At 40.7% G+C, this 27,903-nt stretch overlaps 2 protein-coding genes across 2 annotated transcripts in view; one reads left to right on the forward strand and one right to left on the reverse strand.

Moving 5' to 3' along the window:
• Positions 1–27,903, forward strand: part of UROC1 (urocanate hydratase 1) — a 123,442-nt gene that overhangs the window by 38,038 nt on the left and 57,501 nt on the right. Inside the window, exon 2 of the mRNA XM_069812137.1 lies at positions 20,252–20,342. The gene's annotated coding sequence lies outside the window, so the exon portion shown is untranslated. The remainder of the gene's footprint in view (positions 1–20,251; positions 20,343–27,903) is intronic.
• The window catches only part of LOC104323999 (netrin-4), a 61,168-nt gene that overhangs the window by 21,896 nt on the left and 11,369 nt on the right, over positions 1–27,903 (reverse strand). Inside the window, exons 3-5 of the mRNA XM_069812138.1 lie at positions 17,810–18,073; positions 1,787–1,913; positions 1,063–1,251 (exon numbers count right to left, since the gene is read on the reverse strand). Coding sequence (XP_069668239.1) covers positions 1,063–1,251; positions 1,787–1,913; positions 17,810–18,073 — 580 coding nt within the window. The remainder of the gene's footprint in view (positions 1–1,062; positions 1,252–1,786; positions 1,914–17,809; positions 18,074–27,903) is intronic.

The raw sequence follows: 27,903 nt of genomic DNA on the forward strand, positions 1-27,903 counted from the left end.
GAAGCAGTCTGTGCTGGCAGGAGGTGTTGCGCACAGAAAGTTTAAGCAATATTGCAAGCCATACAGTCCTAGGGAGAGGAGTGTTTGTAACCTGAGTGTTTAAGAGGAATCTTGATGAAGAACATCAAAGTGTCAGAAAAGCTTCAAAAGCACATGATGCCAGTGGGCATGAGTATAGATGACAGAGGATGACATTCTCTGTGCTGGCAACTGATGTCTGAGCTATGGGGAAGGAAAACTATCCAAAGGAAGAAATGAAATTATGTATATTGTTGGAAATAGCAACGTCCCAAATAGATGCCAGATGGAATCAGATGTGCGAAGCCTGGCAGGATACTCAGGAAATGTTTACACTAAGTAAGGGAGATCTGGGCTATGTTCCAGACTGGCTGGGTGCAAACTACCTTGATCCAGAGGTTGTACACCCTCTTGCGTACAACCATTAGTGCCTCTATGCCCGAGTTACTTCCTAACACATCCTGCTGAAGTGTTAATGAGGCAATTAATTTTGGCAGAGCACCCCATAATACAGCTGTAGAATCCAGAGATAAGTCTGAGTGAGCTCTGATCTATTTGTTCCCAAGTGGATATGTGTGGTCTCATGCTTCCTACACCTCCTACAGCCATTATGATATATATTTATGTGCACAGATGTTGCACAATCAAATGGAATTTAACAATAGCTTACACATAGGCACACACAGTCTTGAGAGATGCAGAAAAAAACCAGCTAAATAAAATGTGCCTCAAGAAAAAAGGAACCATAGTATTTTAAATGCAAGCACAAGAAGAAGGTACCTTTCCCCAGAATGCAATGCATTTGGAGAACTGTAGCGGTTACCACAAAAAAAATGTGTGATACCAGGGGGAGAAATAGACACAGAAAATCAGGAGGATGACCTTTGATCAGACAACTGTAGTTTAGGAAAAAAATACAAAGGAAGGGTAGTAATACTCATGAGTTACTTCTATAGGAGTTATTAATTGCTTTCTTTTAATCATTCTTTTAATGATTCTTCCACCATTCATTTGTCTTCACTGCATGTTACAGTAGTCACTCACGTTTGCAGACCTCTGCAGAAGACATGGGTTTCCCTCTATCTCGGTAATATCCTGGTTTGCACCTTTGACACCGATGTCCCTCTGTGTTATGCTTGCAGTTGTCACAGACTCCACCACTGCGCTTTCCTGATGCCAGCCAAACACTCAGATCAAAATGGCAGCTGTCAGCGTGGTTGTGACAGCGACACTCTGGTGGTAAACAGAATATATTTCAGGCTTATATAATAGACACAACAATACTATTCAAATGTTATTATTTTCCTACTGTGAATCATGGAGGAAATATCTGAATGTAACACATTACATCTGCGTGCAATCCTTGATTTTCATAAAAACTAGAAATTGCAACACAGAGTGAGAGTCCCAGCAGGCTCTGAGAAGCTTGGGTGGTTGTGAGCTGTGTGGTATTCTTACAGTAAATCGAACCAATCTGATGGTATCATAAGCCCCACACAAAACCCTGGAACGCTAAAACATGGGACGGAGCTGCATGAAGAACAGATTTCTGCCTTGTAAATTCCACTTCCCAATAGCCCAAATGGATCAGCTACAGTAAAACAACATGCATACTGAAGTTTTGCATCAATGACCAGCAACTTATCCCCAGTTGCTGTAATGGCACCATTAGTGTAAATTGACAGAAGTCTTTGTTGGGGAACTTTGCCTGCTGGCACAGCAAGTGCTCATCCTGAAAGCCTGGATCAGTGAACTCCCTCCCACTTACTTCTGCATTCATTTGGTGCCCCTGTTTTTCCATCTCCTGGCTTCCAAGGCTGATCATTGTATAGCGGTGCACATTTCTCACAGTGGTCCCCTGCTGTGTTGTGTCTACATACACACTTCCCATGGACCTGTCAGGGGGAAGAGAATACATTCAAATAGCTACAAGCAAGAACATGGTGGAGTGCCCAACAGGCTCATGAGGAGGTGGGACTTCTGCACAACTCCCACACAGCTGGCTGGCTCTCTCAGGAAACCACAGAGCCTGGAGCTTAAATGTGTAGCTTTATCTCTTCACACAGTCACTAATGATGTAGACTTTTCTCCGTCTTCCAGTTTAAATGCATGTGGCAACAACTTCTTTTTAACTCTCCAGTTGGCTATTTCACTACTAAATTGATGAACAGCTTCTAGACTATTTAAATTGGGTAAGCTGGCACAGTTTACTTTTTGATTCACAAGTTCAGGGTAAGAGCTTGCAAAGAGCCTAAGCAGGCAATCACCTCCAGGCAGTGTCAAATACACTCTTGGCTGGCAGAGCTGAGTCCCAGGAAAGCACAATCTAACTGAGGATGCTGGACCCTGTCTTACCTGACATTAACAGTGGTCTGGAAGAGAGAGTAAATATAGGGCAATGAAATCACCATGAATCATCAAATTATAGATTGTTAGAAGAATGAGCAAGTAATCCTGGACCTCCTAGCACAGTTAAAAATGTAGGAAAAATATTAAACCTGGAAAAATACCAACCAGTATACCCACAGAAAAACAATCCAATCCACACATTCTGTGAGAGGAAGGCATTGATGTTTGAAGAGACTTGGGTACAGCAGGCACCAACCTACCAACTTAAATATAAATATATATATATGTGAAATAGCTTAGCAGAAAAGGCCCAGTAAAATTTTGGGCTGTGTAACTAAGAGCACTGTAACTCCAGGTGCATAGGGAATCGTACCTGCAATGCTGTGTTCAGTTTTGAACATCTTATCACCAGATAAATGAGAAATTGGAAGATGTTCAACAAAAATGAGCAAAAGCTGGCATGGTTGAAGAATGGGGCTGATCTACAAGCACTAAGCATAAACCCACCTGAGCTAGGACATAACGGTTTACAAAACATTTGAGGGGGAAATAAAGAAAGAAGTGGAAAAAGTCATGACTAAAACTGACTGAATAGTAGAGTCCTCTCTGTGACTATTTGCTTGAAAAATTACTTGAAATAAGAACTTGCTTCCTCTGTATTTTTGCCTTCATTGGAACACAATAATGATTTTTAATCATGGAAATATTCTAATATATGTCAGTTTTGGAATCAAGTATTCACACCAGAAGCCTGACCTTGGAAACTAAGCTAGTCCAGCCTTCAAACAGAAAGTTACTATTGAAACTGGTTCTGTTCTCAAGTCATTTCACACACCAGGAATATCATAGCCAGTTCCACTATAGACTGATTTGGTACACAAGATTCCATAATATCAAGAATATCAATATCCACATCCAAGAAGTACTTTAGAGGAGGGTTTCTATGTTGTGGATTTTGGTGGGGTTAATTAAGCAATAGGATTCCAATATCTGTTTGCAATGACTCAGAGAAAGGGTTTCCTGGAGAAATTATTTGGGGAAATATCCAGCATAGAGAGTGGAAGAAAGGGAAAAGTGGTACCATAGTTCATGTTCTACACTCATCACAAGAGAAGCTGCTAATTAGTGGTATGTGTTTCACATGCAAGGAGACACTTGCACTAGAGCAGGAAAGGCACAGAAATCAGGGACTGGATCCTTCTCCTGCCATGCGCTGTTGAGGATGTTAAGCTCTGTAACCACAGTCACAGTTCTGGCCCACTGCACGTTACACAAAAAGCAGAGGCTGAAATTTTAGTTTGACTGGGGTGTGAATTGAATCTAATCCTTTAATCTCACTACTAATGTGAGTTATGTTTCTCCATAGTCTTTCCTGAAAGTCACTCTCCCTTTGCAGTCCCCCCCTTCCCCCATCTCACGTAGCAGGTAGCTCGGGATCAAGAGAGAAATGTTCAAAAGAGCAGTTACGTGAATGCGCTCCCCTGCCCCCCAGCTCATGTCCCTGCAGCAATTTGCTCTCCACTCCCCTGATTTCTAATCCTCCCAGACCAGATATGTCATGTAGCTAGCAAAGGGGATAGGCTGCAGCTGATGCCATCGCCCCTCTACGGCCAGCTGGCAGATTTGCTGCTGCACAGAGCGGTTGGCTGCCTCCTCACGGAAGACTGAGCACAGACTTCAGGGTATGCATTTCTGTCAGAGCTCAGCACCAGTAAACCTCAGGAGGATACAGCATATAGCACATTATGTGATGCCTCTCCAGACCTTTGTACAAGAAAGTCATCCATGTTCAAAGCACTAAATAGGATGACAAATTACAGAGACAAAGACAAAAATACTAATAAGCAACGCTGTCGGGCTTCTCCCTGTTTGGGTTTGGCTCTTAAGGCTTATAAGTTGCCCTCTGTGGACACAGTGACTGCTTTTCAGAAGCAATAGAACACAGAAAAGGACCAGGAGTGAGAAAAGATAAAAATGAGCCTGACCCAGAACCATAGATTTTAACATCCCCAAACTTCAGACACTATCTGAACTTTACAGCTCATTCCAAAATGGATCAGAACCAAAATTTTGGATCCAGTCACTTCTTGGGAAAATGCCAGTGTATTTCAATGCAAAATTTGTCAGTTGGCCAATTGGGTTTTTAGAAATACATACACAAACTGTGCATTCAATATAGAAAAAAAATTACATGAAAGAAATGCTGAGATTGTACTGTTGGGAAATGGCAGAATTAAACCATGCAATCTTGTTTTAGCCTTGAATGACATGATCAAATATTCATTATTCCATGGGACCCTGTGCATACAGTGCACAGCACAGATGGTGTGAACACTCATGAACAATTATTCAGAAAGTAAACAGGAAAATTCAGCGAGAAAGGAAGAGTCCGGTTGTTCTTTGGAGGTAAGTAGATGTGTTAGTTTGCTCATTGCCCACTGGTTTGTTGCAAACTGTAGTTTGTGGAGGTTATCTAGGAATGGCATGTTGTGAGTAGAACAGAAGCATAAAGGAAGCTTCCTGCCTGTGATCCCTGCTATTGAACGGTTTACCAAATATGTGTGGAAGGATGGCTGGCTTGGACAAAAGGGTTGAAAAGCCAAACAGCCACGGGAGCCAGTGAGCAGGCAGAAGTAAACAGCAGAGCTGGCATGGAACTTTTTTTTAGAAAGTGTTGGATCTGAGGACTAACCTTTTTTGTATAGGTTTAAGAACAAGGGAAAGAGAATTGATGGGTATGGGGCAGAGGTAAAGCATAATAGAACACAAGTCTGCCATGTGTGTTATGATGCGTATCTCATGGAAGATTTTTTTTTTTCCCATGGGGAGTAATCTCATAGACAGCATTCATAGGTGAAACCAGCTAAGGAAGAGAGTGCAAGATAAGGTGACAAGTATAGAAAGGAATTAGGCAGAAGAGAGCAGACAAACAGCTCGAGTGGAACACACGCAAGAAAGGCGATTCATGGATGTAAGTGGCCATTGCAGAAAGACTGGTTAACGCAGGAGAAACCGAGTTGTGGAAGAGACCTGTTATACTTAAGTATGATGTAAAATAAGGGTAGGTGAGGTGGCTGCAAGTAACGAGACAAACAATTTGTTCTGTTAGAGAGGAAGAGATAAGAGAGGTAGCCAGAGACCAAAGTCCAGGAAGGAACAAGAATGAAATACAGGAAGCTGTCAGATAAAATAGGAAATGGGATATCTGCTTAGGGAAGGGGGAATGTGAGAGTCACACTCAACACCAACATGAAGAGAGCAGGCATGTCCCTGACTTGTTATTCACTGCTGAAGTAAGTCCACACCTCTCTCACAAAAGTGGGTCCAAAAAAACTAGAAGGTTGTGCTCTCTACCAAATGCAGGACCTCAGGATGTACTGGATCTCACTGCAACACAAAGATGATCATGCCAAGGTAGAGAAAACAGACAGAGAAGTACAGGTTCAAGGGGACTACTCTGATGTTTTTCCATGCCCTAGAGAGCAGAGTCAGTTACGACAAGGTAATGGTGATTAAGGAGATGATTGTCAGGGAGCAGCAAGGACCAGTTGCTCTTTAAGGGTTGAAGAGCTATAAGCTGAGGGTTACTATGTCACAGGCTGTGCCCTTACTGAGGGGGCACCATCCTGAGCGCAGTGGGTGGAGCAGGGAGCTAGTACCACAGTCCATTGACAGCCCCGGACACAGCAAGGGGATGGACCAGGGGCAATTCAGGAGCAGCAAGAGACGGGCCCAGAAACGAGCTCACAAGATGGGTTCAAAGTCCATGCAGGAAGCAGAATGAGAGACAAGCTACAACACATGTGAGGGGATGCACCAGGAGGGAGGCTACCTACAGCATAGGCCAAGGTCCATCAGGAGGCAGGGATACAGACAGGCACATCTACAGCACAGCTCAACCAGGGACTGATAGTCCAGGGCTGAGCCTAAATGGAGCCCCCAGGCCAATGGACAGGGAGTGTGGGTAGGAGTCCCAGGTGGGGCTGGTCAGGGCTGTTAAAGTCCTTTTAGCGCCTTCAGGACCTTGGAAGCTTTAGGATATCTGACTACTAGGCAGCACCTGAGAAAAAAAATGCTTTAGCTTTCTAGATTTGGAGGTGGCAATCCAGGTGGAGGGAGCTTGAAAGCAAGGTGTGAGAAACAGAGGCTTACATGAGATTCATGCCATCAGTTAGGAAATCTAGCCAGTTTTCAGCTAAAGCCCAATTAGTTTATGACACAGATTTATATGAATACATATAAATGTATTGGTACAGCAGGAGAAAGGTTGAGATCCAGGAGATTCCTGTCTCACATCTCTCATATTTAATTTTATCCCCAATGTTCAATATGTGATGCTGTATCACTTGTCATATACTGATCCTTAGATACAAAAGTATCTAGGCCTCTGTGGGCTTTTCCACAGTGCTCATTGCTGCAATAGTTGAGTACTTCAGAAATATTATGGGATTTACTTTTATGACACCTCCCTTCATCTGCTTCTCCTCATTACTGTGATAACTCTAGTTGTCTCCAAGGATCTTTCCCATTCATTAGAGCATCATTGTATTGAGAGTTCAGTTGCTCTGACAAGTTTCTTTGAAAGTGGATGGTACCTTTCAAAGTTATTGTGGGGAATGGATCAGAGAAATAGATGCACTGGCAGGCAGGCAACTGTGTCATCATATAAACCTCCCTATTTCATAAAACCAGTCTGAAGTACTATGTGCACAACCTGTAATAGTTCGTATTCTTGCAGTCCTGCTTTCTGAGTGCGTTCAGCCAGAGTTACTCATGTCACTAATGCATGCTATGAGCTTTGAAAGATGAAAACTGTTGCTTTAAATACTGATATTCTGGCTGCATCAATCTTCCAGTTTTCTAATCAGCTTTTGCAAAGGGTAGAAGTTCATAGGCTGACATACTTGCAGTTAGAGGATATTATTAGTCCAGGGAAAGAGCAAAAATGTTATGCTATACTCTCAATCACCATCATATTGGCTTTAATAGCCACTTGAAAGCAAACTCTGCTTTTGTGTTTTGGTATAGCAGCTATGTTTTCAGGCTGTGGTTTCATGATGTAAAGTCTTTGAGGGCAATCTTGATTTGAGACATTTCTGCTTTCCTTACTACTTCTTTCTATGTTATCACCTTCTGCATCATGCCCTGAGCCATGTGTAAATTGGGCTGTGAAACTAAACCATGTTAAAAAAAAAAGTTAAACCCAGGTTTTTTTTCCTTGGCACTAGTATTTTTAATCTGGATTAATTCCCTCATCTGCCTCACAGTACAGTCATGCTGTTACAAGCCTGGTATTGCTGCCAAAGGCTTTGATTTGTACATCTACCACCTGAGCAGCTTTGAATCAGGACACAGAGGAGGTTATAGCTTCATGGATTTTAATGCCAGGATGATCAGTTCCAATCATTTAGCTTGACCTGCTATACTAAGCCATGAATTTCATCCAGTAGTTCTTCCATGGAGCTCAGTAACTTCTGGCTGATTTGTAGCAAAGAGAGTAGAACTATATCCTGCTTTCATACAATGGTTCCAAGAAATTACATGATACTTATTCACCTTTGACTGCACAAGTTGCTTCACCTGAATTCTGATCCACAGCTGAGAAAGCAAGTGGAAATTTTTCATCTGTTTGTCCCACAATTTTTTGATTTTTTAAACTTTGTTCAGCTTTGTATAATACCTGAAGCTCTTGCTTTCTCTCTGCACATTTAGTTTCTTTTATCTTTTGTCCTTTCAGTAAATGTTGTGGTTGTTGCTCTTTCTCCTGGGCTATTCTCCATCTATTTTGGGGCTTTTTTCCTACTGAATGAAGGTTAAATTTGGAAGCCTTCCAGAACAGAGCAACTGTTGCTGATTCAGAGAAAATGTTTGTCTTTGGGCTCTGTATTCACTTTGTAATATCGCCAGAGAAATTTTGGATACAGCAGTTTGCAATGACATCAGAGGCTAGTCCCTTACCTGCTTTTAGTAAAATGACTCTTTCTGGGTCATTTTGAGTGGTTAAGTACAAAACAGTGTCTGCTATTCTGCTTTGTTTCTCTTACAGTTCAGATGGGCTCTGTTGTCTCTCCAAATGAAGAGATGTATCCATGCAGATTTATAATAAATCCTTCGATATCAGGTCCTGACAAGAGCACATAGGACTTTTAAGAGTCCAAATTAAAAATTTCCTTCAACTTTTTCAAATTAGCAAGGACCTAAAAGAATGGGTGGCTTGGGAGTAAGTCCCAGGTTACAGTGCCTGCTGTACTTAGACTGACAGTTCAAATTCTTGCTCTAATCAGGAGTGAGAAAAGCCATTATTTTCCTATGTCACTTGCTCATTTCTGGGAGAAGGTCTAATAAGTGTATGTGTCTAAAAACTAGTACACATATGGGTGTTTTCTGAGGGAAATGAATTTCTGGCTCAAACTTGGTCACTTTGGTAAATTAAGTCTGAGGGAACTTGGCAAGGATAAGTAGAATTGGGACACTTGTGGCAGGGCCACCTGAGCCCATACAGTTTTTGGTCTCCACAGCAGTGAGTGAATGAGCTGTCGCTGGTTCCAAATTCACTGAATAGGTAATGGTGAAGAAAAATCAGTGATAGTGTTTAGCTGAATATTCAGACTGGCATCACTAGGACATTTTTGAACAGTAACAAAAGAACAGGATAAATAGACTGGAAGAGGTACAAAATTCATGCTTCACATGAGGGAATATAACTGAACCTGTGACAGGTTCAAGACACATCTCCGTCCTCTGCCTGAATTCACCTCCACCAGTCTTTACACGAATGCCTGGCTGTGCCTTAGCCCACATTTTGCTTTGCTTTCTTATTGTTTTCTTTCTGAACACTAGCTTGATTTTTATTCATTTTTGGGCTAAGCTGTCCTCTTATTTTTACCTACAGTGCCAACAACTCCATTATCAATCTGTAACAAACTGCATACAAGTAGCAGCTGTCGTGCTGAAATGCAGCCCCTGAGTTACAGCAGGTCACCAGCTCTTGGTGAGTGTCTTAAGAACGGAGGAAGCAGGAGCAAGGCTCTGTATTTTAATAGGTGAATGCCTGAATCACAGCGTAACGAGTAAATACCACCGTTCAAATCTCCTGAAAGTGAATGGCACTAGTGAGTTTGGTCTTGTTCAAGGCTTTGTTTCTGATGGCACTGAACAGTCTGGCCTGACTGCCAGCCTTTGCTGTAGAAAGACCTAGAATTAGGTTTCAGGGGAGGAAGAAATGGGAGAAGATCTAGATTCTGATATCTGGATGACAACTTGTGGATTTACAGGTCAGGCATAATGGGTTAGCACACTGTGGACAGTTCAGAGAAGTTTGGACATGACCTGTTCATTCAACAGGCAAAATAATTCTGTCATTTACTTTGTAATAAGTCTGGCTAACTCCAGCAACTATCTTGACTTAGGTGGGTTTCTACTGGTGAATCCACAGTGGTTCTAGGGATGTGTGATTGAAAATCCGCTCCCAAAGTGGGCCTGTGAGCTCTTCTCTGAATTTTTACCTTTGTATGGAGTGAAGTTGGCAGCATGCATAGCGCCCATTCAAGTGAAATTATGTTGAGTAATGGAATAGATGAAGCCAAGAGAAAAATAGTTTTCTGCAACTTTTCTGCAGATGGCTGCAGTTTGGAGAGTGGGGGAAGGGCAGGGCTGAAAAAGGTGCAGGACTAACCAAATTTATATGGAATCTAGGAATGAAGAAAAAGGGTGAGAAAGGCCATGATTTAGCAGAAAAATTGTGCACAGCAAGGAAAGGTTTCTTAAACGCCTAAAGGGTGCAAAGCTAATCCCCAGGAATTCCAGCACAGTGAGTGAACCAAAGCAAGGAAATATATGTAGGATTTTAAAACTTTTGCACTGAGTAATATAGAATTTGTTTATAATCCTGTGCAAAATTTCTCCATATTTTGTGTGCACCTGCTGCCAAATAGTTAAAATGCAAACTCCATACACCCACAAGGTACAACTCTAGAAAGATTTGCTTAAGTTACTGGGAGATTTATTGGGGATGAGTGAACTGGCTGAAAGGCCTTGAAAACCCTTGGTAAAAGACTGAAAACTTTTGTTCTAGTAACACGTAGGTGAGCTGAGGTCAGAAACAACATAGCAGTCTATTCAGTCTCAAGGGAGCTTAAAAACACAAGGACTTAATGTATGAGGCGAAACACAGCAGCTCCCATGATTGTCACATCACAGCAACTTCCTAGTGTTGGCTGTGTCAAATTCAACTTAGAACAGTACATATTGCATCAAGCTTAAACAAAAGAACCTCAGAATATGCTGTACTATGTGACATCAGAGAGGTGTTGGTAGCAAGTTGTGGCTGATAGCTGTGAGATGAAGCAATTATTTCTTTCTCTTAGACACACACAGACTTTTGTAGCTTTAATGTGAAAATCAATCCTTAAAAGAATTTTAAGGCTTATTTTACCAGCCCTAAAATATATTTACAAGTGTTTCCAATCAAATGTTTCTACTAGCAGGGTTATTATGGTTCTTTCACAGAGATGAAAGTAGCAGAGAACATCACTTAAGTGATTAAAACAACAAAAAACACTATTAATGACAGCACTTAATCAATAAAATTAAAGTATGTTTAAATAGCTCACCCATAACTGTTGCTTTTAAGAAAAGCTGTGTTTAAAGGCTAATAATGTCAGATAGGAAATTGTTTGCTACCCCATCCCACAAAACAAGAGATGGTTTCCTACAAGTAAGATGAGTGTTTGCGTGGGTGGATCTACACTGAGCCTTGATTCAGGAAAGCATTTAGGCATTTGTTTAAACAGGATTCCTGAATAGGCATGTTTTTCTGATTTGGACTTCATAGTAGTAAAAGACATTTCCACAACAATAATCAAATGTAGGAAAAACTTGTTGACTTTATAATTGCAGAATTCCTGCTGACTGAACCACTATATGGGTCACACCATCAAAATTGTGGTTATTCTCTAAACCATAGATACTCAAAACATCATGCTGATGGTGTGGATGCCAGATGCTCCGGCTGCAAACCACAGGTTCTCAGTACAGCTCATGGAAAACCTGCATGGATATTAAGTTAAACACACTGGTTATGACCATAAGAGGGTAGAAGCACAGCCCACACTCCCTATGCGCAACAGGCAAATTAAAGATGCAGTATGCCATGATATATTGTCAGGGTACACCAAAGTAGCCAAATTAGCCATCTTTCATAAGATGAAATAGCACTCACAGACTAATTTAATTTCAGAGCTCGAAAGAAGGCAGGGTATGTCCCCTGTAAAAGGGAGCGTGTTGGCCACTGCAGGTGGATGAGTCTGCACAGCAGCACAAAAGTTCTCCTGCTCTTGCCTGCACCACAGTGGGCAGTGCTAAGTGGAAAGGCAGGGGGTGGGCAGAACACTAAACCATCTAGGAATGGTCCCTGGAACCATTTTAGACCTAACATTACCTGACCCTTACCTGAATGTCAGTTCAGAACTAGGTGAACTACTGCTTACATGTGTCCCTGCTATTCCAGCTGAAATGGCTGTAATACAAAGTAGTGCTGATTCTGTTGGGAGGGGAGGACAATCTTGTTAAAGTCTGTCTAGTGTCAAAGAGCCAGCAAACCCAGAAATGTTCACAAAAACTGTGGAGAGGAACCCAGATTACAGAGTCCAAATCTGTACTGAACAGGACTCTGAAACCTTTAAGATCTTTTAATCAGGACTACTACTACAGGTTTTGTGCAATTCTAGGAGATACCTGATGTAGCATCTGAGTCGAAACTATAAGAAGACTAATCAGAATGAATAGATTTTTTGAAAGGGAACACCCCAGAGGTGTGCTTGAATTTGAAGGATAGAACATATCTAAAATAAAGGGGGAATATGTACCATATTTTGCCTTGGATTCAATTTTTTAACAACTCAGAAGGACAGAGGTGTTGATTTTGGGGTTGGCCAAGAACGAACTGCTGGCAGTAATGGAGGCATTACTTTAATGTGCCAGTCTGCCTCACAGTCACTGTGAAAAGGAAAGAGAAGCATGGGATGTATAAGAAAGCTCTTTTTTAGATTTATTTAGGTATTATTCAGTTAAGATTTCTGGTGACTTTTGTGAAAATGTGATAAAATAGGATCTTCTGGATGTGACCTACAAGACAAGTCTGAATATCCTTTTCCAACTTTTATCTAAGTAATTGTTTGAAAACTTAACTGTCATTTAGAGTCGCAGTTTTGAAGCACATCTTGCCCTAGGAAACTAGGAAGTCACTAAAACTATCCACTAAAATTAAAGAGAACCTTTCCATAATGCTCCCCTGTCACCTTCTTTGTCATCTCTGAACACAAATATCTGAAACTTTCTCATCCACCTGCATGTTCCCACAAGGATTCCTGTGAAATGCTTTGGTCCACTGTGGGTAGCAAAGGTGACAGCAGCACCATTTTCTTTTCATGTAGTTCATGTAATACTTTTTGCTCTGTAATTTATAGGATCTTATTCTATGTTTTCAGATCATTATGGGCAGAGCTTGAAGTCCCTACTCAATTTTAATTTTTGGAAAAAATTCAGCACAGGGATCTATTTCTAGAATTTATTCTGACATGATCTAGAAGCTCTTGTAATTTTTTTTTAACATTCCTGACTCTGCTCACATAGTTGATGTACACAGAGTAACTTCTTCTTAAACAAAACCTACTCTGAGCTGCCAAATACAACAGAGAGCACCTCCTGCCTCTCTTGAGTGCTGGACATCATACAGACCAGCACAGCTTGGATCAGATAATGTGAAAATTTAGCTGGGGATTATCAGTAGAACTGCACAAGATATTTGAAGAGGAGGTAATATTTGCAAGGGATAAGACAGCCAAGTCACCTAGAAAATTGCTGTAGAAAAACAAGTTTTACCTTATGTAACCTCCATTATGCCAAACAAGAAATCTTACTTAGGACCAGATCCTGCTCGCTTTGAAGTAAGTGGAAAACTTTCCATTTGCTTCATTGTGGAGGATCAGACCTACAGGGAGTCTAGTTCGTCTCTGTAAACAGGATAAAGAAGCAAAAGAAACATCCATGGCAACTTGTAAGAATTTCCTGGCAGTGTAGGTACCAATAATTAACAAGTAAAAAAACCCTAATGCTTTATACAAAAACATTTCAATTTCCTCTGTCCATACTTACTTCTCATGGACTAGAAAGAAAACTGTGAAATGTTTGGCAAACAGAAAGGACTTTGGTCTAGGTTCTGTGTTCTGTCCATGTGTGCTTTCTGCTTTGTAAACTTTGTTCTGGAAGCACCCCTGGACTCAGCTAAAATGTGTTGTCAAAGCAGATCCCAAACCTGACAGCTATTATTAACTTTGTTGGAGCTTAATAAAGAAATAATTTACTGTAGAGCAACACATAACTTTGTACATCCTGCAACAGCAATACAGGATTACATTCCATTGCATCCAATGGTAGAAGAAGACTAGGTGTATTCAGGTGGCCAAGACCTGGCAGTTGTTTCCCTTATAACGTCATATAAATGCCCTCCATTTAAAAGAAACTGTTTGTCTGTAGTTTCTGCAGCAAAAGCAATCTCAGTGATTTCCCTCACTGACAAAGGAGCTACTTGTAAGAGTTTGAATAATACAGGCTGTGAAATTCAGAAAGGAGAATGTTGTCCTTAGCTATCATAAGAAGCTATTTAAGTTGGGTATGACATCTCTGTGTCTCTTTTTTTTGGTCTGAGGAAAGGAAATAGAAAACAAGAAAACATCATTGTCAATAGTAACAAACCCCAAATTCAAGATATGTTTGTCCAGAAGTTTCTTGCCTATTGTTTACAGCTCCCATCTTCATTTCTCAAAGTTTTCCTCCTGTCTGACATGATATTCTCAGTAGTTAATAAGGGAAGTGTGATCTAGATAAATTGTGTTGGGGTGGGTGCACGGGTTGTTCAAAAAAAAAGCACATTGAAAGAGTAATTATTACTGGTTTGCTGCCAAAAGAAGTCATCAAAGGACATTTCCATTGGATCCTATGGAAGTCTATTTTCAACCTTGCTGTACTCAGTATTTTCACAAATGACTTATGACCAGAGAGAATATGCATGAAACTATCTATTTCAAGCTATGAGGAATGATGGAGGTTGGTCTTAAAATTTGCAGCGTTCTTGTATCCATTCATTTCTACGACACTGTGGCATCTGTAATGTTACTTCCCATAGAGCTGTGTTTCCTATTGGCAGCCTCAGTGGAGAAGCCAGAAGCTGAATGGGTTGTCATGACTGAACTGACAGATCCACAGATAAACTGATCATTGACAGACCATCTAGTAGTCATAGATCTTCTAGTCCCTCCAAAATGGTGTTGAAAAGCATTGGTTCAAAAGTGTCAAGAAATTTGCTTTAGTTTTCTCCGTTATTTAGCCTCCATACAGTATCAGTCTAGCAGTGTTAGAAGTATTACAGATGGAGCAGTTTTCTTTCAAGAGTAAGAAGAGCAGACTTACAAGTTAGCATAATTATGACTCTTCCAAGACCTAAGTGCAGAATGATCTCAGGTTTTGGGCCTATCCCATGGCAAACAATTACAGTTGTTTTCTACATGGACTTGCTTTTGTTTTTGTTAACCACAGAAAATAAATACATTGTAGGAGGAATCTGAACTCTTAAGAGACTGAAACTCCTATTACTTAAGCCTTTCTGTGGAGCTCTGTATTTTTCCAGCATTTTATTTAACTACTTGACAGCAGCCCAGGAAACATGAAGCTGCTCTGCCTTCATGCTGTGATATCACCCACACTAGCCACATTAAAAACTCTGTGTCTTGAGACTTGCTCTACCCATGTGTTCATTAAATATTAGATGCGGCCAGTGGAGTGATTCAGATTATTTCTGGACATGCAATGTTTGTTTCTAACAACTCCTTTCCCCATCCTGTTTTAATCACCATGTGACTGAAAGTAGAGCACCTTCCCTGTCTCTGCCAAGAAATTGCAACATGACAAATATTTTTGTTGCAATGTAGTTTGGCTGATATGAAATGTATCATTGGTGTTCACCACTCAACAACAAAGGCCTTTTCCTTCTGCATGTATGCAAGGAGATTACCATATTGTAAGATGCAAAGTTATATACTTATATAAACTCCCTCATGCTAGCTATGTAAATGAAATCCTGAGATCTGTAGCTACGTGAACTCTCCCTTCACCACTCCAATATCATCATTAGATAAAATGTAAAAGGATCCAGGAACCTGGCTTTTCCAGGAGTGGATTTTCATTGTGTATTTGAGAAAGAGCTAGGGTGTAATGACTAAAGCACAGAAAAGAGGAGCAAAATAGCATGATCATCTTTAGTCCAGACTTGTATGACCTGGGAGTAGAGTTTTAAATTTTGACCACCTAAGGATTCACACTTCTCTGGTTAGTACAAAAACCCCCAAAACTAAGGAAGGATACAGAAACCTTCCAATCATATCTGCAGAATGAGGATCAACTGCTCTCCACAATCATTGCGGGAGAGGAGGCAGTAAGGAATCACCTTAATTTGCAGCAGAGATTATTTAGGCAGGCACTAAAGAAGAGCTTTCAAAACGTCAAAATGGGAACAACTACTGAGGGCTGCTATTGAATCTTCTTCTTCAGAGATTTTCAAAAACTAGTTCAACAAGCATTCACTAGTGAATGGCTTAAATATGCTTGATCATACCTTTATCGGAGGACTCAGACCAGCTCACTTACGGTCTTTTCCAGCCCTCATCTAGGATTCTAGAGGTAGTTAAAGCTCTGAAAGACTTTTCTCACTTTTCTCACTGCTGCATTTGAATCCCTGCTTAGGCAAAGACTTGCTAATATCTGTGCCTGTGCTAATGATGTGATGCATCCACCCTCTTGTCTCCTGGGTCATGAGTCACTCATGAAGTGCATTTCATCAAAACTATTTCCCCTTCTGCCCCCTGAAGTCACTGATGGGACAAAAAGATTCTATTCCTGTGTGACTAGTGGAAAAAAAATCCAGTCATAGTTTACAATGGTTATGCCAGTAATATAACAATATTGTGTTTTCCTTTTCTGATGGGCAGAGTGTTTATTCTTCTACCAGCTGTATTCATTTAGCATGTTATTCATCTATTTGGTTTCACTATATGTATATTTAACAGTTTGCAATAGGGAGGATGCAATCTTTAAACAGCTTTTCTCCACACAGTTGTGTGTTAAGTGAGTCTATATTTATAGGTAACTGAATCTAATAGTATCACCCAGTGCTAGAATACTGTAGCTGAATCTTAGATTTATACCACAGATGGAACTGATTCAGAAATGATTTTGCAAATATTGTGAAACTCATACAGTCCTAACTATGTTACAATATCTACATCTGAACCTAGAAAAGTTGAAAGGAAGACAATGAATACACATTCCAGAAGAAAATAACCCAAAATGTCAAGTGTACCATATATGTAAAGGGACAGAAATTAGCCAAGGATGTATTTCTTGAGTCTATTATGTAAGAGTGCACCAGGGACTAAAGTTCTAAGGGTTATTTTGGGTTTCAAAACCAATTACAGAGACAGACAGCCTTCTGGGACCAGTGGAGCCATTGACTAACTTGAATTCTGTCTGTGATGTATGTGTTTAGATGTACCTGGATTTTTGGTTAGCATGATTTCCCTGTGACTGTTATTACAGTTCTTCTATATAATACTAGCAGCTAAATCAAAAAGGAGACAGCAGTCATTCCCCCTGAATTGCAACTTCTGAGTATGCTACAAACACAACTTCTATCTTCTGCACATCCAGGGTCTAACTCAGATAAAAGACTGAACAGGGAGGGGCTAGTCATAGTACTATAAAATAATCTTCCTACAACGTTTGGCTTTAAAAAAAATATATTCTAACTTATTTTAAGCTGAATGGGTAAAGGAGGGGGAAGGGGGTGGAGATTATTTTCACATCCTGAACACTGCTGTCTATGTAGTGAAAGTAACAAAAACACAGAAGGCTGAAAACCTAAAAGTAAAGGCTGAAACCCTAAGTACGACAGAACTGCTCATGTCTCAAACTCAGAAAATCTGAGATTTGAGATCTGATGCTGAAATTCTGGTCAGGGCAATCTTTGCATCAAAGAGATTAGTTCGGTTCTGTGCAGGCTTACAGGTAGGAGATTTCATTCACTATATTTGGGGTTGGATCTCTGTTCCAATTACAGAGACCCTTCACAATTTATAGGTATTTTGAAGTTCAGAGTTTTTAGAAGGACCCGTCTCTAGCAATGCAATTAATACACACGGAGCTGCACCAAGGGTTATAAGAAATCTTTTCCCAGAGTGGTTTAGGTTTCACTAATGTGGATCGACAGCGCTGCCCTTTTTTAGATAGGCTTAGGGAGGCTTGGACAGGATCATACCCAAAATGTACAGTTAGGCTGAGAAGGCACAAGCAGGTAACAAGTCTAGTAAGTTAGCGAATGTCTAGAACTGACCATGTTCTCCATGACTCCCGTCCTGTTGGCAAGCTCGCATTCCTCTGCATGCCCATTGCAAAAGCAGCTTCCCCGGATGATCAGGTCATAAATAGCATAGTGGGCAAATCTCTGAGGTTTCTCCACCAATCCTGAACCATGGCATGGACATTCCTGTCTTTTTAACAAAAGGAGGCGGAGGTTGGTGAGTTTCAGGAGATCTTGAGCCTCAGGACTATAGGGGTCTTCGATCTTGTTAGCCGGACTTAAGGCACGATAAATCACCTGAAAGACAGAAGATACACATCCAAGAATAGATACAGGACTCTGCATACACAGCAAACATCCCAAGGTGATGTTCGGGGAAAAGTAATAGTTCCTATTTAGAAGACTCTGCATAAGCAGTTGTGGGGCTGTGACTGATCCCAGAACATCACAGCTGAGTTACCACCAGCTGGCCAAGCCACAGCAAGTGACTGTGTACCTGCTTTCATCCCCTCTCTGATGTGAGATAGGAAATGCCTTAGCTTAGACATCTTTCCATGGGGTTACTGAGCCCAGTCAATTGCAGTTCAGCCAATATGTGGTAACTTGCAAGCACTGGTTACTTCTTTGTGTTTCTGAGCCAAGTGACAACAGTGTCACTCAGAGAAATCCAAGGTTTATTGGCATAAATGCAGTATTAATGCCATGCAAATTTCTCAAAGCATTTTAGGAACATGGCATTAGCATGAGTTCTAGAGTCAGGTAAACTAAGGCACTAAAGGGAAGAGGAAACTGTGATCAGACTTTTGGCTTGGTCACTTGAACTATGTGCTGGAAAACACAGCTTGGTTTAGGGTGAGTAAGCATTGAGAAAACCCTGTCTTCAAACAAAGCCAACTGGTTTATTCATTAGGAGAAGAGAAGTAGCTACACTGCAGTGAGCTTGCAGGACCAAATGTGCTTACTGGCTGTCTGTGGGTTGTTACTCTTTTGTCGCAACTTTTATGCTGTTTGATAGTTCTCCAGAGCAGCAACAGTTTGGTTTTGGTATCACAGTTCTAATTTGATGTTTAACAGTGACTGAAAAGAAATGTTGTATTTTAGCTCATGCACCACTCTACCCTTCTGTATATCTCAGGGTGTGTTTGTTTCTGTTGCTTTTGGGGAGAGGTTGACAATGGAGGGCTGCACCACAGTCCATGCCAGTGAACTAAAAAGCTGGTTGCATTCGTTCCCAGGCTTAAATGTCCTCTATGGATATGCTAGCTCCAATTTGAGAGCTATTTTCTCCTCTGGTTGAGTTTTTCCATCATAGCAGAGGGACTTACCCTCAGGGTTCTTTATCCGTGCTTTACAAGTGGTGACAGTGTCTGTCTGACTAACTCCATTAGTGGAGTGAAAGCTTTGTTTCCATAGGGATTCCCTCTTTCCCTCTCTCTCTGTGTTTTCCTTTTTCTTTCTTTCTAGTGAACCGACCAATTTAAATACTTGCAGCATGTAAAATGCTTTTGCTCCTTTTTGCTTGCAGGAGCCAGAAAAGAGCTTGTGGTACATGCCTGGAAGATAATTCATTGCATGTTGATGGCACATGAGGAGGTAAACCCCCTTAAATTAACAGAATCAGCTGCCAGGCTTCGCACAGAGCTACACCTGGCAGTACCACAGCAAAGGCAGTGGTACATTTCCCACCTTCTGCAGCACTTTCTGGTTAGCTAGCTCTGTTCTTTTTTCTTTTCATTCCCTTCTCTCATACTGTCAGCTACTTACAAAGCTGCAAACAGCCCTGTTTGGTGAGATCAGAGGTGCCCATATTTCCTTGTTTGATAGAGCTATGGGCAGATTGCGCAGGCTGTGCAATGCAGGTGCCTACATTCCCCTGACCAATGAAGCCATGACAAAATAGCCCAGGCCTTTCCACCCCAATGTCCACATTCCCCTGGTCAATGGAACCATAAGCAAATGGTCTATTCTGTTTTGTCCAGGTGCCCAGCATTCCCCTTACTGATGGATTCACAAGACAAAGACCAAATCTCCTCTGTCCAGTTCCCCCAATCCAGGATGGTCTCATCTTTTTAGTGGAAACCAGTTTTATGAACTCTTTCTCCTTCTTCCCAGTGCCCTGTGGACCACACAGAGGTGGAGTGGTTTCTCAGAGACCTGAGCCTCTGATCGTGTACAGACACACACATCTTCCTCCCACATGGTCAATTAATCTAAGACCAAGGCAGTGAACTGGATGGAATAGTTCTGCAGAGCCTGCTAAGCTCAAAGATCTCATAGTAGGGTTAAAAACTAACTACTGGGATATTAATGGTTAAAATTCCTTGTGAAACTGTTTTAAATTGGCATAGAACAGAGGAACCAAGGGTAAAGCAGTCTGTTCAGTTACTGGTTTTTATAAGCTCTATTCTTATACTTAGCTTTCTTGTCTATGGCTCTCTAGTAAATATGCTTAGTAAAAATGGTATCTCCTTTCAGGACAGCTCTCCAGAGGACACCTAACAGATCACTGGCTTGAGAACATAAATGCCAGAGGTACTTTGCTCCATGACTAGACATCTGAAAAAAGGTAATCAATATGTCATTAGCTTCTGCAAGATCTGCTCTGGTCCTGCCAGTGACCTCCTTATACAAGGCTGTGCAAGAGGCTTAATGTCTCTGTGCCCCAGAGATCCCGGTTGTGAACAGCTCTGGATGTTCTCACAGGAGAGAGAGGAACGGTGAAAGAGGTGAAGAACAAGAGTTTTTACTAGGCCTCTCTGAAAGAAATGACTAGATAATGGTCAAAGTGTTTCTTTTTATTGTATGTCTCTGACATTATACTTCTGCTTGATGACAATAGTCTTGCATTGTGTTGTGTTAACTGTGAAGGAAATCTTGTGTATTGTGTTGCACTACTAGAAACCTATTTTGTATACAGTATGATAAATTTAAAAAGATGGAATCATGTTTTGGGATCTCCAGTCAATTATCCATCCTCCCCATGTCTTAATTGGTATCCAGATAGCACTGAGTTCTTTAGGCAAAAGAACAGCTGTTGGGTGCTCTTCTCTCAGCATAGGGCCATTTGCTTTCACAAAGCTGTATTGTTTTTTGTTTCTTTGCTTGACAGCTTGGAAAAAGGTTGGGTTCCCTGTAGGCTTATTGTTTTGCAAATATTTTCATTTCTGGCCTTGCATCTCTTGAGGGGAGTTTCTTTGGCATTTTCCATATCCCCTCAGAACTCTGAACATCATTTGTGAGTAGACATGTTAATAGCTTGGATGTCCCATAGGGGTTGTGGCATCCTTTTAAGAAAACACAGTATTCCATTCCAGTTGAGGTACAAGAGTTTGCTTGTATGATTAATTCATGACACATTTCTGTCTGGAATAAGCTCAATGGTGAGACTGGATCTGTTTGTCCTTATCTCTCCAAAGGCAAGACTTGTTAAGTGTTAAAGATCTGATTTAGGTGACATAACACTAGTGAAGTCTTTTGGGAGAGGCATTTATATGTTCTTCTTGGAGTCAACAACCACTAACGAATTTCCTTCCTTAACTTTGTAAAAATCAAAGATATTGAAGACATACTTAAACAAAGACATTTTGTATCAGCAGAGTCAAAGCAGATGTGTTGTGCCAATATAAGTAGGTTCAGGTGAGCTGCATTTTGCACAGAGGTAGCATAGTTTTATTTTGCATTTAAATCAGTTCAACAGCATTAGTTCTTATTTGCATAAAACCGGAAAACGGATTTTTCCTCTCTCTTCCCTTCTGGAAGACCCATTCTCCTTGAAATATTGGTGGTTAAAACCCTTGAGCACAAGGAAGAGTATAATGTAATCACCATCTCTTTGCTAATTTTTAATATTTGATTGGGTGTTTCTTCTCACATTAAAGTGCCAGTCATTAGACTTCCTTAACATATGTGTTGCCCTACTGTCAAGAGCAATATGTTACAATCCAGAAGTTACACTTATTAGTCTACTATGTGTATTGATTCAAATAATTGTAGAGTGGGATGAATGTTTAAAACAGATCTGGTATCTCACCTTACATGCCTTACATGCATTATTTTTCCATAAATGCATGATTTACCTAAAAAAAACCCGTGAAACCCAAAGCACTAAACATTTTTCTGTACTAAAAATACATGATTATGTTTTAAATGAATGTATTTGGGTTTATGGTTCCCTAAGAAAAAAATGAACCCTAAATTAGGAGACAGATTGGTGGTGGTTGTATATATGGATTGATAATTTTATTCAGTACAGGGAAGAATTTTATTTCTGTAAAAAAGGAAGAGATGTCACTGACCAAAATACAGAGTTGGGAATGTGACTATTTGTTCAAAGCCCCAGTGCAGTTTAGTATAATGTTTGGCAAGTAACTTAAGCCTTATGCTGTTCTGGATTGCCAGTGAATTCAGTAGGAACAGGAGAAGTCTGTTGTATGTCCTGCTTACATTTTTTTAAGAATAGGATATAGGTATTCAAGTACTTCACGGAATGGGAGGAAGATTAATAAATTTATATCTGTAAAATTCTCTGAGAATCCCTAGAGATGGATGTTCAATACATGCAATTTTAATAACAATAGGTAAAAGAAAAGAGTTTGGCTGTCTTAACCATTTCTGCATAAATGTTTTAAAGATCAGGTTAGAAATGGATCTAAGTATTAGTGAACTCCCAGAGTCATGAGGTGTGGGAAGAGACACTCCATCTTTTCACTGTTATTTGTTCCTTTTTTTTTTTTAGTTCACAAGGTTTGTGTTTCTGAACCCTATGCAGCAGATTTATTCTCCACAGGTAGACATTTGACTTCTGCCTTTTACAGAAAGGCAGAAATATGGTTCATTTTTCATTTCCCAGAGATACTGTGCAAATTTGCAGTTTTCCATTATATTCATGTAAAAGACATGAAAAGAGTGTAAGGAAAAAGAAGTGTGTTCTTATAATTAAGATGCAAGCTCTGAAAAGAGCTTCCCATGATGTTTACTGTAAAGCTATTTCTCATCTAATTAAATGTCTATCTGGTATTAAGCTCCATGGAAGCTCCGTTCTTTTTTTGCTGTAACAGACTGCTCTGAAATCTCCCAGTCGTTTCTCTAAACATCAGTGTGCAGCTTTCATAAAAGTAGCTTATGCACAGCTGCAAAAGAAAATCTGATGGTGATTAAATCTGCTAAGGGACACTCTAGAAATCTTTCCGATTCCATTGAATTGGATGGAAGTTGAGGGTATTCAGCACCTCTGTAGTCTCAACCCTTGGTGGAAATACATCCTAGATCCTGAGTTTCCCTTATAATCAGGAGCTGACACTGGAGCTGAATGCTGAGTAGGACATTCATGCTTATCTGCATATCTGCTATCAAGCGCATATTTGTCATTCTCATTTTCAAAAGTCAGTCAGCTGCGCCTCAAAAAGATGGTCGCTAACCTGTCCTCTCCTGACCTTTCTAAGAGCAAGGAAGTTTGGAGAATGCTGTAAGTGTGCATAGCTAAAAAAGGTAGCCACTGTTAGAGGATTGGTTTTGCTATACACAAGTTGGCACAGCTTCACAGGGGGTGATGTTTTATCGCCAGTCAAGAGATCATCTTCATTCCAGAGACAGTGTCTCAGATTTTTGATTTCTTGCCATATGTTTTACTTCTCCATTCTTGATGCAGATAATTCTGTTTTCTTAACCTGATCTTCCAGCCAGTATTAGTCAGAAAAGATGTGGACACAACAAAGGTTCCCCCTTGCAAGCTCATAGCCTAAGGTCAAGGAATATGAGTCATAAATGGAGGGCAGTGCCAATGCATGGCCTCCTACAAAAGAAGATCCTTGTGCAGAACAAGAATTTGGTATTACAAATCATCCTTAAGCTATGTTGATCATGTTGCACACAATCAGGTTAATGAGATCAGAAATGTCTGTGTGCTTATACTAGGCCCATCAGAAGGAAGCTGCAGTAAAAACTCTCATCAGTCCTAAATCCTCTTCATTAAGAGATTTTCATGTGAGTTGATTTTGTTCTTAAAGGAATAGTAAACAATTATCTCAGAATTTTTCCTACCCAGTGGCAAATATCCTCCGATTTATTTGATGGAGCCCCTTGACTACAATTCTTCCGTCTTGTGGTAATCTTTACTAAGTAGTCTTTTTCCTGTTTTGAAATACTGTTCAGTGTACAAGAAATTCTAACTATTCTCTTAGCTATTAGAAGGCCCATTCTGATGATTCCTGGAATAGTGTTTTTTAGTCAAGATCCACTGCTTTTCTGTCTTTCCAGAGAATAAAACTTAGGTGCCATTATAGGTTATGACAGTTTGTTAAAGAAATAATTGTGCATTTGATTTTTTAAATTTCTCTGATCTGGGTAAATTCAGCTACTACCAAGACAGTGGCATCTTGAATTCATTCTGTGTTTTTCAAAACAGAAAGGGTCAATGTCACTTCAATTTGCATTTGCTTTGAGGTTATTCCAGTAATCCAGTCAGTGTGGCATTAATATTAATATTTAGGCATTGCTGCCAATATGATGATGGGGAAAGACTGCACAATTCAAGTTAGAGGCAGACAAATATGAAGAGCCATGCAGACTTTTTCTCTTCCTCAAACAAAATGTATTCTGTAGGTTCAGGTTATCCTCAGGTGTAAATCTCTATGTCTGTGTAGAAAGGCAAGGTTTGCAGGGAGAAGCAGCATCTTCTACCAAGCCAGGTAATGTAGTTGGAGTACAAAATCTAGACTATCAGGCACAAAACCCTTCAGCTTGCAGTCTGTATACAGGGAATGGACAAAAGTCCTTCCATTCTACATAGCCCCACCTTACATGGGGATGTGAGAACATTTCCATGTTGCCACAAAGTCCAGCGTCCTTTTTCATTATGAGGAATGATACTTGCTCTGAAATGGCAAAGGGTGGCACGAGATGTTCTGTGATGCAGACAGCCTGACTGGGAACTGGTTTGAGAACGAGGAGACTCATTTCACTCTGCTGAATTGTCAGGGAAAGTTAAACCAACCCATCACTGTCAGTGCCAACCAATGTCAACCAAGCTGTATTCTCATGGGAGAGCATCCATTCCACTTCTTTTATAAGTGAAGCCACTTATATGTCTAGGTCTCGGCTGAAATCTTATACTTGAACAGACTTAGCTAAGTGTGTAGTCTCACCTTGACAGCGATGTGTGGACAACTGTGGAGCAAACAGTTAAGTGTTCTTTTGCCTGGAGTTTGAAAATTACAAACATTAATCTCTAAGATTCATAGCATTTTAGACAAGAATTTTTTCACAGTTGAGACTTGGAAAAAAAACTTATGGCTGCAACTCCACTGAAGTTTTATAAAACAGGGTGAGCAGAAAAATTCATTTGATACCTGCTGCATTGTATGTTCAGGAAATGCAGAAGCAGTGCTCAGAAAAAATCTACTGTGTCTTTCTGGCTGGTTTATAAGGTTTCAGATGTCTCTGAAATGGCTCATTACAAACCAGGTTAGAGTAGGACACTTGGTGCCCTCCTGAAGTTCACTTGCCAGGGACAGGAATGCTGGACTGGTCTCATCAGTTCAAATTCCATTCAGAGACAAATCCTTGAGCCCCCTAATTCTTCCTCCAGGGAAGCAGGGCCTGGCAGTGCTATCTGCTTGTTTACACTGCTGGTGTTAACTGCTTCCTCTCAAATTGCCTCTGCATTCTATCTCCTCTACAGTTCAAGTTAAACGAAACGCTGAACAGACGGCCCTAGTCATAACATTTGGGCACTTACATTCACTAGTGACTAATCCCTCCTGGAATCCTTTCCGGATAGAAATCAGAATAACCTGACCATCATGCAACTTTGAGAGGCCAGTCCTGATGACTGTTGGACAATTCACTGCAGTGCAAGACCCTGCCCTTGCATCTTAGCTACTAGGAATTCAACCTTGTGATGTGCTGAGCATGTTTCTTTTCAGTGACCCCACTGCCATATGAGATCAGACCTTTAAGAAGCCACTGAAGCCTTAGTGGTGACCTCTTGAATTATTGATATTGCCACTTAATGAGGTGTGTGTGTGTGCAGGGGATCCTCCTTTGTTTATCAAAAGGTTTGGCATGAATACAGTAAGAGAAAAGCCTAAGAAAACACAGCAAAAAATGTAGGTCCTTGGAACAGAATCACATACATTCCACACAGAGCCCTGTCCCTGGCCTGGTTTGGTGTCTGTGTGCAAGTGGTCCCCCTCTGCCATAACTGTTGCTCAGGGAGTCCCTGTAGATGGAGAAAGGCAGCAGAGGTCTTCAGTGTCAGTGCAGAAGAAAAGGTCTTCCATAAGGTTGACTGTGGCTTCTGTCTGAACAACCTGGTGGCTTTTGAAGCAGACAGAACTGCAGCCCATCACAACAGGTTTTGATCTGGCATTCACAGAGTGTGCTTAGAAGAGTGATTAAAAGTCTTTTAGCTACAAAGCGAGTCCACTCATCTTTGACAAAAGGCACTGCTGGGGACTTCTGTCCCTAAAGAGGTCACCACAGGATACAAAACGGAGAATGAACAGGTCTTCTGCGCAAGGCACACTTAACATGTTGCCATAGAAACCAGTTACTTAATTCAGGCATACACAATTCTTCCAGCCCCCAGTGAATTCCAGTAATGGGTTTATTATATCACACTTCATTGGTGTCATCTGTCACACAGACACTCACATAAATGAACCAGCCTTTGATTCAAAACTCCCTTCCACTAGCTAGACCCAATAGGGGAAGGGTCTCCTTTTGGGTCTGATGGTTATAAGCAGGTCAGTGTTCTACCCTGCTTTGCATGCTAATGTTTTCCTTTCATGCAAACATCATCTTCGATGAAGGAGAACATTTGTTTTCATTTCCCGATATTCCAGTTTATTAAAAACGTGCTCTTAATCTCTCAGATCCTTGAGTGCACGTGCTGTCAGGATGCAGGTTGAAACATTTCAGTCCCTGTTTCTCCCATATGATGTTTGAACTGTAAGTCACACTAATGTCTCATGCAACGTTGTGGTAATTTCTCCTTTTATTTGGGCCAGAGTTTTGATTTACATTAGCTGACCTGAAGGCTCATTTTAGGCTCCATGACTATATAGTACAGTGTTTTTAAATTAGAAAAACAGATGAATAGACAAGTAGGTAAAAAAGGTCTCAGTTGATGCATAAGACTCCATGCAAGCATTGCCTGTAGATGCATTTACAGTAGATAAACAGACCTTAAAAAGGTGGGTCTGTTTTAAGTTCATGATGTTGTGTTGGAGGTTGGCATACTGAAGATGATAAGCAGATAGGCAGTAACTATTCTCCCTGAAGAATAGTTAAGAATTTTCTCCCTTAAGAATAGGATATAGATCAGAAGGACTTGTTTCCCATTTAATAAATAATTTCTTATAGTGGTAGAAGTCAAGAGCCAGAACATAAGGTACTTAACAGGCCAGTCAGGACTTAAGACATGCTAGTGGAGGATTTTCACTGGGAAGTGTTCATAAGCATAGAAAGTTAGGTGTTGACTTTGTGGTGCTTCACATGAAGCAAATGATGTGTAGGCAATTGGCAGTGAATAAATTGCTCTGCCTCCTAGACCAGAAATCATCTATAGAGCAAGTTTACTGCCAGAAGAATTAAGACAGGGAGACCTAGGATCTCTGATAGATAGATTCTAGCTGCAGAAGCACTCTGGATCTGAACAGGAGTAAGGGATTTAGTAAATGCTGGAGTAAAAGAAAACTGCAAAAGAGATATTAGGAAGTAATCTTGTATTTCTACAGGACTTGTTCCCCAATGCATGACACCTTCTGTCTCATCTGTACCTTATCTGAGACAGAAAGGAGATGTGTGACCCTGTCAGAAGTGAAAGATAAGGGATAATCTACAAGAGACAAGGGATACATCTTAACTTAGTGATACATTATGTTCTGTTGTGACATTGTCACATCACTCAGCCAAATGTCTTTTGCTTCCATTCTAGTCTCCTAAAAGTTTCTCTTCTGCCAAGTTTCCTGTCATGCTCCCAGGTAAAACCTCTTTCAGTGGTCTTGGAGGACCACCAGAGTGTGCTGACTCAGGGAGATGTATCTCAGTTTATAGATGCATATAAACTACTGGAGCTCTACCACCTTCTCCTTTCACATCTACATTCTCAGTTCTGGAAGCCAGTT

The sequence above is a fragment of the Haliaeetus albicilla genome, chromosome 24 (assembly GCF_947461875.1).
Source record: "Haliaeetus albicilla chromosome 24, bHalAlb1.1, whole genome shotgun sequence".
Taxonomy (NCBI): Eukaryota; Metazoa; Chordata; class Aves; order Accipitriformes; family Accipitridae; genus Haliaeetus; species Haliaeetus albicilla.